At 34.9% G+C, this 13,788-nt stretch overlaps 1 protein-coding gene across 1 annotated transcript in view; it reads right to left on the reverse strand.

The window, feature by feature from the left end:
* Nucleotides 1-5,475, reverse strand: part of LOC106111026 (diacylglycerol kinase eta-like) — a 39,481-nt gene extending 34,006 nt beyond the window's left edge. Inside the window, exons 1-2 of the mRNA XM_013292992.1 lie at nt 5,470-5,475; nt 5,231-5,341 (exon numbers count right to left, since the gene is read on the reverse strand). Coding sequence (XP_013148446.1) covers nt 5,231-5,341; nt 5,470-5,475 — 117 coding nt within the window. The remainder of the gene's footprint in view (nt 1-5,230; nt 5,342-5,469) is intronic.
* Between the last annotated feature and the right edge of the window lie 8,313 nt (nt 5,476-13,788).

Here is a 13,788-nt window from a genome sequence, read left to right on the forward strand (position 1 = left end):
AAAGGGTGGTAAAGAGAAAGGGACTTAAATTAGGCCTAAACTTAATTATTGTTACATTAAAAAACTTAAAGCCCTTTTTTTGGTGTCGGGGGGAAATCTTCAAAAGATACCTTGCCTTCTGGGGGGAAGTCAGGGCTATGTAGGATTTGACCTACTAAAACACCCTCGGTGGCAATCCTCTAGTGACATAGACGAAGGTTTCGAGATCTCCAAGGAACACATCAGAACCAAGCCCTAGACAAAGTCTGGTAACAGGTTTTGTCAGTTTGATGTAATTCCTGATATCCGCTTACTGTTAAACTACTTAAAGAGTGAAAGAAATTGTAAAGATGTAGTACCTTGTACTATTTTATTTAAAACAATTTTTAGAAAAAGTACATGAACATGTAAACACTACGCATCTTCAATGTTGATTCATTAAATTTTGCCATAATTCCACTAATTAAATCCCAACAATACTCCTTTGTGATTTGGAAAATCCCAAGCCTATTAATTATAAACACTGCCAACTTTCTGTTTAAACAAACTTCGCAATCAACGAACTCGAGAGACGGCCGATGCTAAATTTGATGTACTCGTATTCAATCCGGTTTTCATTTCGACATATTAAAAATTAATTTATTGGAAAATGCAAATATTTAAATAGCCACGTTTGTTGGTAGCTTCTGCATTTCAGAATGATCTATAAATTGGACATGAATCAAACTAAGTATTTTATTGACATGAACATTAGTCAATAAAGCTAACAGCTGTCGTTGTTTTGTCCGACCCCAGTATAAGACACGGGAAGTAACTAAATATTTGCTTTAAACATTTGTGCATTTCCTAAAGTAAAATTTCCCTTAAACAAAAGGTAAATTTAGATGTCCACTTTGATTTGACACACATTCTGTAACGGAATGTATAAGCCATGTTACCCTGCTTTCACTTTATCATCAGAGGCACTACAACAGAAGAGAGATGCAGGGCTTTGCTCGCCTTCTACAAGATATAGACAGAGAGCATGGGCCTGGTTATTTTTTATAATATAAGGTGGCAAACGAGCAAGCGGCCACCTGAATCCACCGAAATGGGACGCGACCGCTGCCCATAAACATCCGCAAATGCACATGCGTTGCCGACCCTTGATTGACGGAGGAGGAGACGCACATATAGAGGACATTTTCTCTTCCTATGCGTCTCCTCCACCGTCAAATCCTCTTTTCCTTCCCATCCTTTTCTCTTAAGAAAAGGGTGGAAAGGGAAAGGGACTAAAATTAGGCCTCCGACACCACACTTAATAGACGAAACGCGGAATTGCTTCAACTTCACGCCTGTTTTTTGTGTGGTCGTGGTATTACACCGGGCGAGCCGGCCCATTCGTGCGAAAATTTTAAAGCGGGCTCTACCACTGTGGTTTAGTACAGTCCCATTGTTAACCACTTTCATAGACAGGGTAATAATGCAACTTATATCTTATGATTCTCAGTAATTGTTGGTATGAGTCGCACTTTATTAAAACAATAGACGACCGGCAACCGTTTATCTTTTGGTGCTTTAACGCCTGGCGTAAGTTGACGGTCTATTTACCACTTTTCACCATTAAGTAGCAAAGAAACAGTTATGTGAAACTTACAATACGATAAATGTTGGCTTAACAGGTTGATTAAAAATGAAGAGAGTTCGAAGGAATGTTCCCAAACCTTTCTTGTTGCACGTTAAACGTGTCATGGACCGAATCGGCGGGAACTTTTATAAACAAAGTGTAAACATTATTTTCACACAAACGTAAAATGTACTCACAAGTTGACGATCGCTGGTACGTTGTACTTCGAAGATGTACGTTGAAAATTGTGTAAGAATGCCCAAAATAAGACCGGGTCATAATTCAAACACGAACACTGACAACACTAAACATAAGTAACGGAAACAAACTGTATCACGTGTATTGGAACTATATGAGCTAGTTCTATTGCAAATTAAATGATTATTGAATGTTTTTCATTAATAATTCGACCGGTAAAGAATCGGGAAGATTTCGACGCGCGCAGTACAGGTTTGACGTGTTATCGGGCGAGCGGTTTGCGCGCGACTGAGCTTTTCAGGCATCGGGGTAGTGGCGCCCAGCCGTCTGCCAGGTGTTATCTGCCTGGCCCGCCCCTGAGCCCCCGCCCCGCCAACCCCCTTTCATGCCCCGAACATCTCCAACGACACGTACCTATCTTAGCCGAAATGTAAACGCATTTATCTGACGACTGTTGGAAATCGCCGCTAAGTCAGCCCTCGATGCTGACGGAGTGCTTAAAATTCATACATGAATGTGTATGTATGAACACGTATGTGTGTTTAAGCCATCCGGATAACACGGGACAATGAGATGCTTACATCCAACTTGACAATGTGATGAATGCGTAGGGTATTTTCGTTTTAATAAAAAGATTTACATTTACCATTTATTGTATTCTAATGAGATGAACAAGAATAGACAGAAGTTTAGTTACTTGACTTTTTTCACAAAAGTATTTACTTATGAAACTACCATAGACAATAACCTCTACCTACCAAGATACTGGCTATTTACGTCGCCTATTGAATATAAAATTTCATACGTCTTATATACTTGAATTAAACCAAACCCTTAAAAACATTTTTAAGTTTTGAATGTTACTAGACAAAGATTTTTCTCTCACGTGTTAATATATATTACTTATACTTTTTTATTTAACGCAACTGTAACTATATTGTCAACGTCAAAGGCTTTGTCGCGGGAAAATTTCCATTTAAAAGCTTTCAAACTACCGCAGACTTGTCGTTTAATTTCGTCTAATCTGAAACTTTGAAGGGTTATGAAGCGAAGTGCTACACTGTTTCACTTATTGAATTCCTTCACTTTGATGGGCTTTGTCTAACTTATTACTAACAATTAACAAAGATATTCAATAGACAAATTTTAATATAGCTGTTATGCTCACCAGAATGACATATAAAACTTACATCTAAACTATTATAATAAAGCGTAAACACACACTTCTTTGTTGCCTAAGATGTCAGCAATTACTGAATATTTTTGAATAATCCTTTTTTTAATAAAAAGCACACTTACGTCACGCTTTAGGCTATATATTTTCAAGCCATTAAACTTAGGGAGTAAATATTTTAGATAAAAACCTTAATGTGTGAAAGAGACCATAAGTTGATGCCAACTTCAAGGAAGCAAGATTGCCAAGGTTTGTCATGTCATGTCATTTTGACATTTGCTAGCAATATGTTAATAAAATTTTCATAATTACATGCGGATGAAGCCGCATGGAAACAGCTAGTAACCAATAAACAGACAAGATTTTTTTTCTCGCTTAAAGATTTTGTAGTTATTAAAATATTGTAGATTTGCAGCGGCGCGACAAAAACAAATTAAAACAACTATTTTAAGATAAAAATACAGATAAAATATGCATTAATTGGTCCTTGACAAAGGTTCTATAGCAAATTATTCGCTCAATGGACCTCAAGCTTCGTTTATCTGCGTTCATTAGAGATATTTGAGCATAAAATCGAATAGAAGCTATTGCTAAGTTTAATGTAAAATATTATTATTGTACCAACATTTATTTTTATCGATTTAAAAATGACAGATAAAATTATCTAACTCAAAGATTATATGTTAATATGTAAGTCAAAGAATGGATGTGTGGGGTAACACGAATGGATAAGATACGAAATGAGTATATTAGAGGAAGTTTGAGAGTAGCCCCCATAGTACAGAAAGTTAGGAGTAAAAGATCAGCATTGTATGGGCATGTTATGAGGAGGGATGAATCGCATGTTACAAGGAGAACGTTAGTTATGAGTGTGGAAGGGTACATCGGTAGACGTAGACCTAGAAAGAGATGGATGGATTGTGTAAAAGGTGACATGATCAAAAAGGGAGTGATGACTGAGATGACGTATGATAGAGTTATGTGGAGGACAAAAACCGGTTGCGCCACCCTACGGGAGTAGGATAAGGAGATGATGATGACGTAAATCAAAGAATATAAGTTCGATCTTGAATAAGTTATAGAGAATGTTCAAGTGAAAATGTTTCTTCCGAAATCAATAATTAATTTTAATTGTAAATCAAGAATAATTGATCAATTCGCCTCACTTAACCTCACACACGGGTGCATCCAATCAACGACGATACGCTCTGCGTTGGAACAATGAAAACAATGCGAAATATGATGAAAATGTAACAAAAGCGGAATTAATTCACGATAAAAAACAATACAAACCAGTATAGAAACATAATGTTGATAACAAATGAAGAACGACTGGGAAAATCATAAAGTATAGACGTAATCATACTTCATTTTAATATTACAACTAAATGCAAAATTTAATTACATGGTTGTTAGAATTTTTAACCTAACCGTCTGAACATTGATGAAATTTGGTATAGATGTAGAGGACAGTCTGGAAAAACATATAGCCTACTCCCTTTTGTTCTCTTTTTAATTCCACGCGGACGGAGTAACGGACGAAAGCTAGTTGGTTATAGTTTTAAGTGGACATTTGTTGCAATAGAAATTCGTTATATCAGAAATGTATCCTTAGATTTTATTAAAAATGTTTTTATCTGATCTTAGGAACATAAAAATTGAGTTTCTGAAATGGCTTTAAAACTTTTCTAAATACTGAATTTAAAGTATTTCATTTACTTCGTTTCATAATTGAAGTTTATTAAATCGAAGTCTTCATTAAGTTATCCGAGCAAGATAAACGCCATCTATTATGTAGCGCTGAAAACACTAGCTCTGTGTTCTCATCTTCGACACCAGACAATCAGTTTTATATTTTACTCTAACTAATATTATCTTTTGAATACAATAGCTATTTTTAATTTTCTACGTTTTTACCTAACAAGATTCTGCCCGAGTCACCGTCCGCGTTAATTAAAAAACAATAACAACAACAGTAAGTAGCCTATGTGTTCTTCCAAAATAAAATAATGCAACAATGTTGATAAAAAATATCAAACAAGCAATTAATGTGTTGCAGGTTTATCAACGCCATCTGTTGTTCAAATTATTGACTGATGTTTATTTTTGTATGTATTGAAATAACACAAAAACTACTGGGCCGATTTCAAAAATTCGCCAATAAATAGCTACGTTATCAGTGAGTAATATAGGCCACGTTTTTATTATTTTAAAAATTCACGGAGGTGAAGTCGCGAACAAAAGACAGTAATTAATAGTTCAGAAACACTTACTTCCTTTTCTTTAGCGTAGTAGAGCGTGCGGCCGCGCAGCCGGAAGTAGCGGCGCTGCCAGCGCTGGAAGCTACGTGTCTGCTTCATCAGGTAGCCCTCCTTCACCACCGGCTGCAGACAACAAACACAACTATAGCTTCACATTAAAAAGGGAATACACATGCCAGTAACTGGCTTGTAGAGACTACGAGAGATTGAGACTGACCAACGTTACTTAATGTACGAAACCCTTATCTTACGAACATTATATTTGTAAAAACCACGACAGTTTAAAGTTATATGTTACTCAATGTAATTTGACTTATCATCATAAACGTTTATCTAAGTTTTTTTAGTTTAATGTGATTAATCAAAATATGTTTAACATGCGCTTTTCGATAGTGAAAACCCAGCTTAAGTCAATTTTTTTTTATAACAAAAGGTGGCAAACGAGCAAGCGGCCACCTGAATCCGCCAAAATGGCGAAGCGACCGCTGCCCATAGACATCCGCAATTGCAAATACGTTGCCTACCCTTATCCGACAGAGAAGAAGATGCACATAAAGCGGATATTTCCCCTACCTATGTATCTCCTCCTCTGTCAAATCCACTTTCCCTTCCCATCCTCTCCTTATAAGAAAAGGGCGGCAAAGAAAAAGGGACTTAAATTAGGCCTCCGGCACCACACTCATCAGACGAAACACGGAATTGCTTCCACTTCACGCCTGTCTTCTGTGTGGTCGTGGTATTACAACGGGCGTGTCGGCCCTGCAGTGCTAAGATGTTAAAGCTGGCACTACCACTGTTAGCATTCAAGTTCTTGAACTTGCAAAAATTTTATAGCATAAGAGGTTTATTCCCAAATAATAGTTAGAATTACTATTTCTCAATAGACAAATCGTAAAGAAATGAAACACTTCCGGCGCTAGAAACAGAATTCGTAGAAAAACTAAATACTTCCAGTCCTCGAAACGTAATTCTTAAATAAATGTGTCCAGTCTAAAACGATATTTCTGTTTTATTAATCTTATTGGCTATTATATACAACAGGTAAATAATATATGAGCGGTCGTCTCAACAATATAAATAATCTGCAATATCAATGTTCGATGTTAATAATGAACGATAAAACATTTATAAGTCATCCTTTAGCTACGGACAAAATTAATCAAACTACAGCCCAGTTGTAAAAGATGTAAAAACATACAGTTTTAGCAGTCTTACAAATAAGATATTACAATATATTTATTTATTTATATAAGTATACACAACAGCAAATTTAATCACACAAATACATACGAAAATAGAACAAGTATACACAAAATGATAAATTAGCCAATAGGAACATTGTCAGAAACGATTTATTAAGGTTAATTTTTCTAAATAAGTACAGTGACGTGACGTCATTTGACAGTGGTAGACCCCGCTTTAACATCTTCGCAAGAATGCGTCGGCTCGCGAGGTGTAATACCACGACCACACAGAAAACAGACGTGAAGTGGGAGCAATTCCGCGTTTCGTCTGATGAGTGGGGTGCCGAAGGCCTAATTTTAGACCCTTTCCCTTTTCACCCTGTTCTTAACAGGAAAGGATGGGAAGGAAAAGTGGATTTGACGGTGGACGAGACGCATAGGAAGGGGAAATGTCCAAGGGTAGGCAATGCATCTGCAATTGCGGATGTTTATGGGTGGCGGTCGCTTTCCATTTCGGTGGATTCAGGTGTCCGCTTGCTCGTTTGACACCTTATTTTATAAAAAAAATTATACATATTGGTATTTCCTTAAATTAATAAGACGAATTCACATTCAAATTGGATTCGTAGAAATGTGTTAGAGCATATTCGTAAGATGGGATTGAATTCAGACATGAGAACTGATAGTAATGCAACTGATGGTTGGGTCTTTGAACAAAAGAGGACGCCACTGTTCTGAGAATTACATAGTCTCATGTAACTTTCTTAAATCCCCCCGTCTCCAAGGGTTGGTACAAAAAGGGGTCGCCTGACCTCGCTCAGAGGCAGCATTAAAACTGATACTATAGAGATGTATGTAAGAGTCCAACAACCATCTGTAGCTAAAACTAAAGGACAATGTATATTTTTACTGAAACAAAAGTTTGCTTGCTAAAAATAAACTTTACAATAGCGATATTATTTTCAACAAGTTTTTTTATAATTATCCCTGCAGCGGGAAGTTAATGCGAAATGCATTAAGCACTTTGACATAATTAATACAACTTCCATAGCTCCATGTCGGTTAAGTATGCTTTTAACTCACGACCAGAGACTAATTAAGATGGAAATGGAAAACTGAAACTGATGTAAAATAAACATACAACCAGAAACAACATAAACAATAAATCTGATGGATGTAGTTGAATAGCAAAAAATCGTAAAAAGAGAAACATTTGTATTTTTTTATGTTGAAATAACTCAAAAAATACTTGGTCGATTTTAAAAATTCTTTCACCATTAAAAGGCTACGTTATCACTGAATAACATAAGCAATGTTTATTATTATTTTTTAATTCCACGCGAAGTCGCGAGTAATTTATGTAGAGGTATCGAAACTGATATAAACTTAAAGAATCACCTTACCTTAGTTTAAATTTTAGACTGTATAGAAATATCATAATATGGTGAATATTTGTTACTATATCTTAAACGGCTTAACGAATCTCAATAATTAGACATAGATGTATAACTTTGTCTGGAACAACAAATAAGTTATTAATTGAGTTTAAATTTCGCGCGACGCAATTGGTCGACAGCAGAAGTACATAAAACTAGCTTTTATTAAAAACATTCCATAATATACTACAATTTCATAGTAAACATTTAAAAAGCCCGACCTAGTAACACGATACAGGCTGCATTAGCCACTTAATGTAGCTTTTAGTTCACAGGCGGTATGCCAATAAACTATTAGGACATCGAAATATACTTATGACGTACAAACAGACCGAAATATGTATCAGAAATACGCTCTAAATCTGTTAAAAAAATGTAATGTACTTTAAAAAACTAGCTCTTGCCCGTGACTTTGTCCACCCAATATTAAGATGAAAGTAGCCTAGAATATGCGCGTCTATGTCAGCTACCCTTCAGTAAAAGTCCGGTCGAAATTGGTCCAGCCGTTTATAAGATTACCCGAAACAAACGCGGCTTTTCTACATACAGACAGACAAAAACGTTTAAATGCAATTTTCGTTATCAGCAACGCAAATACATCTTGTTCCCGAAATCTGGTATTTTTCTTTTTAAATTACAGACACTCCAATATTATTATATAAGTAAAAAAATGTAGATAAAAAGCGCCAATACATGTTATAGAAATCTTTTTCGTCGAAGTAGAATTTAATATTAAATACTCCATGGAACTGTAAGCGTAATGAAATATTAAATTAATATACGTTACCTGGAAAACTCAACGTTTAAATTCCAAGAGTTTAAAGAAGATTGTATTTTCCAAGAATATAAAATCACAATATAGTTAAAATTAAATTTAAATATGATTTCCGAACAAACTCACTGATATCGTGAAAACCACTTGAATGTCGTGTTTAAAACTACATTTATAAAATGTAGTCTGTAAAGCTCGCTACACATGTACGATTTAAGTGAACATAATATAGTTAAATCTGAAAGTGTGCAGTGGCTTTAACCTTTATATTTAGTATCTAAAGGCTACAAGTTACCTGTATTTCGATTTATCGGCTACATTTATTTAAAAACCATTATACAGTGTAATTTCTTAACATCTCGAACTTTATTCTTGGAAAAGGGTAACAAAGAGGATTTATCAGAGCGTAATTACACTTCAATATAATTTCTAAGAAACAAGACGCCGTGTAAGATTAACTCAAGTCACATTGTTTTATAATTAGTTAAATTCTGAGAAAACTAATTAGAGAGCGACACCGGACGAAATACGAAAGGGTGGAAGTCAAATGCCTCAAGCGATATAGATTTAATAAATAAACAATTTATTCAGCTTTAACGACATATTTCTAATGAAAGGGAAATAAGACGAGACGTAAATACAAAAACAAAAAGGATTTTTTATAACCTAAGCGCCAATAGCTCTATGGTTTTGTGGTACGGACTACTGAACTTACGATTGAGGGTTCGAATCCCGCCATTCGACTATCGTCGTGAACCATATCATAGCCCAAGCCTAGAGCTTAGTTGGAGTGGTTTAACGAAATATTAGTAAATTAAAAAAAGTCTACTAATATTTTCAATATAAAAATATTTGAATGCAATACCAAGTAGGTCCCCCTCGCTGGATGTATATTATGACAAGTCTAAACTAAGGGCCACATTTAGCGCTCAAACAACGTCTCTGAGTGCGGTTATAAATCTGACGTATGCGTTAATGCCAGTAGCACAGAATTCAGAAAACTAAAACAGAGAGCTAGCAATTTTGTGTATAAAACATAAGTTATTTAGTAAAGAATATAGAAGAAAAAGGCATCCTCCCAACTTAAGATATATTCATGACACACTAGCGTTAAATCAATTACGTTTTGAACACTTGGGACCATAACTTATCCCCTCGACCGTGGTCACATTAATTCAAACCAGTAAATACATGTACTTCATTATTGTGGTAGTAAAAGTAAATCATTCAGCATTGAAACCCTACGTGTTAATAGTCTCTCGGCTGCCATTTTTCATGCGCTCCGCTCGGCGCGATGCCAAACGTATAGACACGACCAGTGATAACTCAAACGCACTCAACTTGAGAACATTAACTATTCACTAAGGTCGATGACAGCGAAAGGTTCAAATACAAGGAATAACAAATGACTGGCGAAGTAACATCCATTTTATTACATTTGTACCATTTATTACGAGATTCTATATACGAAAGCATTTAATAAGAATTTAGCTTCATTAATTTCCCATTATTATTAATCTGCTTTTATTATTACGCTAGTTTTATCTAAGTCTATACTAATATTGTAAAGTAGAAAGATTTGTATTTTTGCATGTATTGAAATAACTCAAGTACTACTGGGCCGATTTCAAAAAATCTTTCACCATTAAAAAGCTACGTTATCAGTGAGTAAAATTGACTGTATTTTTTATTGCTCTTAAATTTCACGCGGGCGAAGTCGCAAGCAACAACTAATTTAATACATGAAAACGGACGAAAGGCCAATTACTGAAACGAATCTTAAATGTTTCATTTTGAAAGCATTGCTTAAATTGTTGCAAAATATTGATACATCAAAGGTCGTTTCAGAACTTACCGTAAGTGATTATCGTCTAATACAAATGTTACCTTCTGGTAAATAACGAGAATTATAAACTGTATTACGGTGCGTGAGTAGAAGTGGACAACCATTGCGAAATTATCGCTTTAAAATTCAGTCTGCTATCACGATGCATTTTGATTATTAACTTTGAACATTCCGTGTTTAGGGTATAAGATTATTTGATTTGCTTGTAAAGTAATTGTACACACACCTTTATAACGTTGAAGATGATAAAACAGCGCCAAAGCTATAATGAGACGCGTTGAAAGCTGAAGTAGATAAATAAACTGAAATCAAAAAGAAGTATCGACGATAAAACAAGCTCGACCGACGTACTGTTTACGCGATTCGGATTAGTTTACTTACGTTCTCGTAGACCAACGATGCCGGATTTTGTCATGAACTTGTTGAATTAAACTGTCTATATCTTCACATAGACTTATAACTCTATAGAGGGGACTTAATTATTTGCAGAACTACATTTTGTATTAGTGAATTCTTTTGAAAGAAATAAAACAGTTTTAGTTGTAAGAATGTTTTCACTTTTTTATTAACTTCGATTTAAATGAATTATATAATTTACTCTACATACAAAAAACTCTATATATCTTAAGAGTACAATTTAATGCAACAACGTGTTAAAAATGTTTAAATTTTACCGAGATTTAGCCCTAATTCGCACGCAAGCTTTTTAAATATCATTTCTCTGTTTTGTTCATTAATTTGTTCTTGAAATGTTAATTAGTACACTACTTTAAGTTTGCTTATAAAAATAAGACGGAGTAATACAAATGGGCGTAAATAAAAAATATACGAGCGGAGGGAAAAAAAATCTTCGAGCGAGGTTAACCAACACGAGTACGCTCGTCTCTCACTTAAAAAAATGCTTTGAAAAAAGTTTGCGGAAAATACTTCGCCTACAACCTTTCAAAGGGAAGTTATTTAAAATATTTTCATGTTTTTTTTCTGCATTCTATCAATATTTTTGCAGCAGAAATCTCATTTCTGATGATTTGACGAGAGATTTTTATGTTTTTCACTTCTTAAATACTTTTCATAGTTTTATTATATCGATAGATGTCGCTAACATAGAAAGGAGAACTTTATAACATTACTGGTACTTTAATAAACTAATTAAGCAACAAAACTAAGATATTCCTTCGACATGCGACGTCGTACGCAACCTGATTACATATCACTGTAATCAAGCTAAGAGAATATATTAGCTTGCACGTTTGTATTGTGTAAATTAATGAATATAACTTTCGCCCGCGACTCCGTCCGCGTGGAGTATCAAAAAACGAAATTGAGTAGCCTATGTGTTCTTCCAGGCTATCCTCTACATGTGTACCAATTTTCGTCGAGATCCGATCAGCCGTTTAGGCTACAAACTCTAACAAACATCCATCCAACCATCCATCCATCCAACTAAACTTTTATATTTATAATATTAGTGAAGTGAAGTGATTAGTAATCAGTGAATATTACAACATATCGGTGAAACGAAAACATAGTAACATTTTAAAAACAAATAAATTAGCAAATTCACGTATAAAATCTTTTATAAAGAATAATTGACTATGTGTTTTAATTTAAAAAGAAAAAATCTACAACATACGAGTATATTGTTTTGTACCTAATTAGACGAATTGTCCGCCGCAGGCTACCGCCTACAACAATCAATATATCTTACTATTTGCTATCAAACTTGAACAGAATCTTTTGGAATACATGTTCAACTAGCTGTTGCTTGCGACTTCGTCCCCGTGTCCCTATGTTACTCAGTCATAACGTAGGTTTTTAATAATTAAACATTTTTAAAATCAACCCGGTAGTTTTTGCATGAATCAAATACATATACGAGTATGTAAAACACAAATCATTCCTCTTTGTAATATTAGTTTTCGAGCAGCTTTTATAGTCCGAAAATAAATTTAAAATACACATACAAGCCATAGATTTACGTTAGATATGACACCTTTTTGAGGCATACTCGAATTGTTTTAAATATTATAAAACGACTAAAAACGCATATTCAAGGTGTAAAGGACTGAGTACACCAGACAGTATCATCCTAATGGTGTTAAAGCGGCGTCTTCAATCGTCGTCGGCTGCGATTCTTCACGTCGCTGGCAATGTGCCATCGCGTAAACACGAGTAATAATATAAGCCGGCCGGTCATTCAACCTGCAGTCCTACACCGCCCATCGCCCGCCCTACACCGTCCGTCCTAGGCACCTCGCTGTATACCCTATGTTGCACGCAATAATTTAAACCAGATTAATCTAATCTAATATAAGAAATGCGAATGTTTAGATTTTTTTTATTATATAAGGTGGCAAACGAGCAAGCAGCTACCGGAATCCGCCAAAGTGGCGAAGCAACCGCTGCCCATAGACATCCGCAACTGCAGATGTGTTGCCTACCTTGATGAATGAATTGTTGAAATGTTTGTTAGAGTTTGTAGCCTCAACGGCTGAACGGATCTCGATGTAATTTGGCACAGTTGTAGAAGATAGTCGGGGAGAACACATAGGCTACTTACTTTTTTAATTCCACGGGGACGGAGTCACGGGCGCATTATAGTATTTAATACAATATCAATTTAATATGCGTTTAACAATGAAAGTCCGAAAGCAGAATACACAATTAGTATCGATGGAACGCAAATTTCAACATATACGTTGCACGGAAATTGAGTTTCGTTATTGGATAGTTTATCTGTATACAAGTTTATAATAGTATTGTTGAGTGCAAAATACAACCTCTTTGGCTGACAAGCAGTATGTATACAGCAAAAGAGGTTGCATACTGGCCACCAAGGCATTTATCGTTGGCTAAAGAAAAATATATAAAAAAAGAAGTCAAGATGTGATCGAGATAGTTTTGAGTTTTTGTATATATTTGTGTAAATAAGTTTTAAATAAAGATGTATTAGTTTAATAAAAAGTGTTTTATATTTTTGGCTGCCGCGCTGTCGGTAACAAGTTAAACAAGTATTAAAACATAAAACTTGCTGTACATCTTCAATTTTCACTGAACTTAACATTTATTATTTACGTGTGTTCAATTATTTAGTTTCATCGAACATTTTAATATTGTACATGCAAATATCTTAACTAAAACTTCTATACTAACATCATTCTGGTTATTTCTAAGGTACAGCACACATTAAGTGTAAATGTATACCCAATTTCAAACATCAAGAATAGCACAAACATTTGACATGTTTAACATTAGACTACATAGAGCACATTACCACACAGATAATTTAAATTACACTGCGCCAGTGTGAACCGACCTTTTTATTTGGTAGA

Source organism: Papilio polytes, unplaced genomic scaffold (genome assembly GCF_000836215.1).
Source record: "Papilio polytes unplaced genomic scaffold, Ppol_1.0 DF824180.1, whole genome shotgun sequence".
Lineage (NCBI taxonomy): Eukaryota > Metazoa > Arthropoda > Insecta > Lepidoptera > Papilionidae > Papilio > Papilio polytes.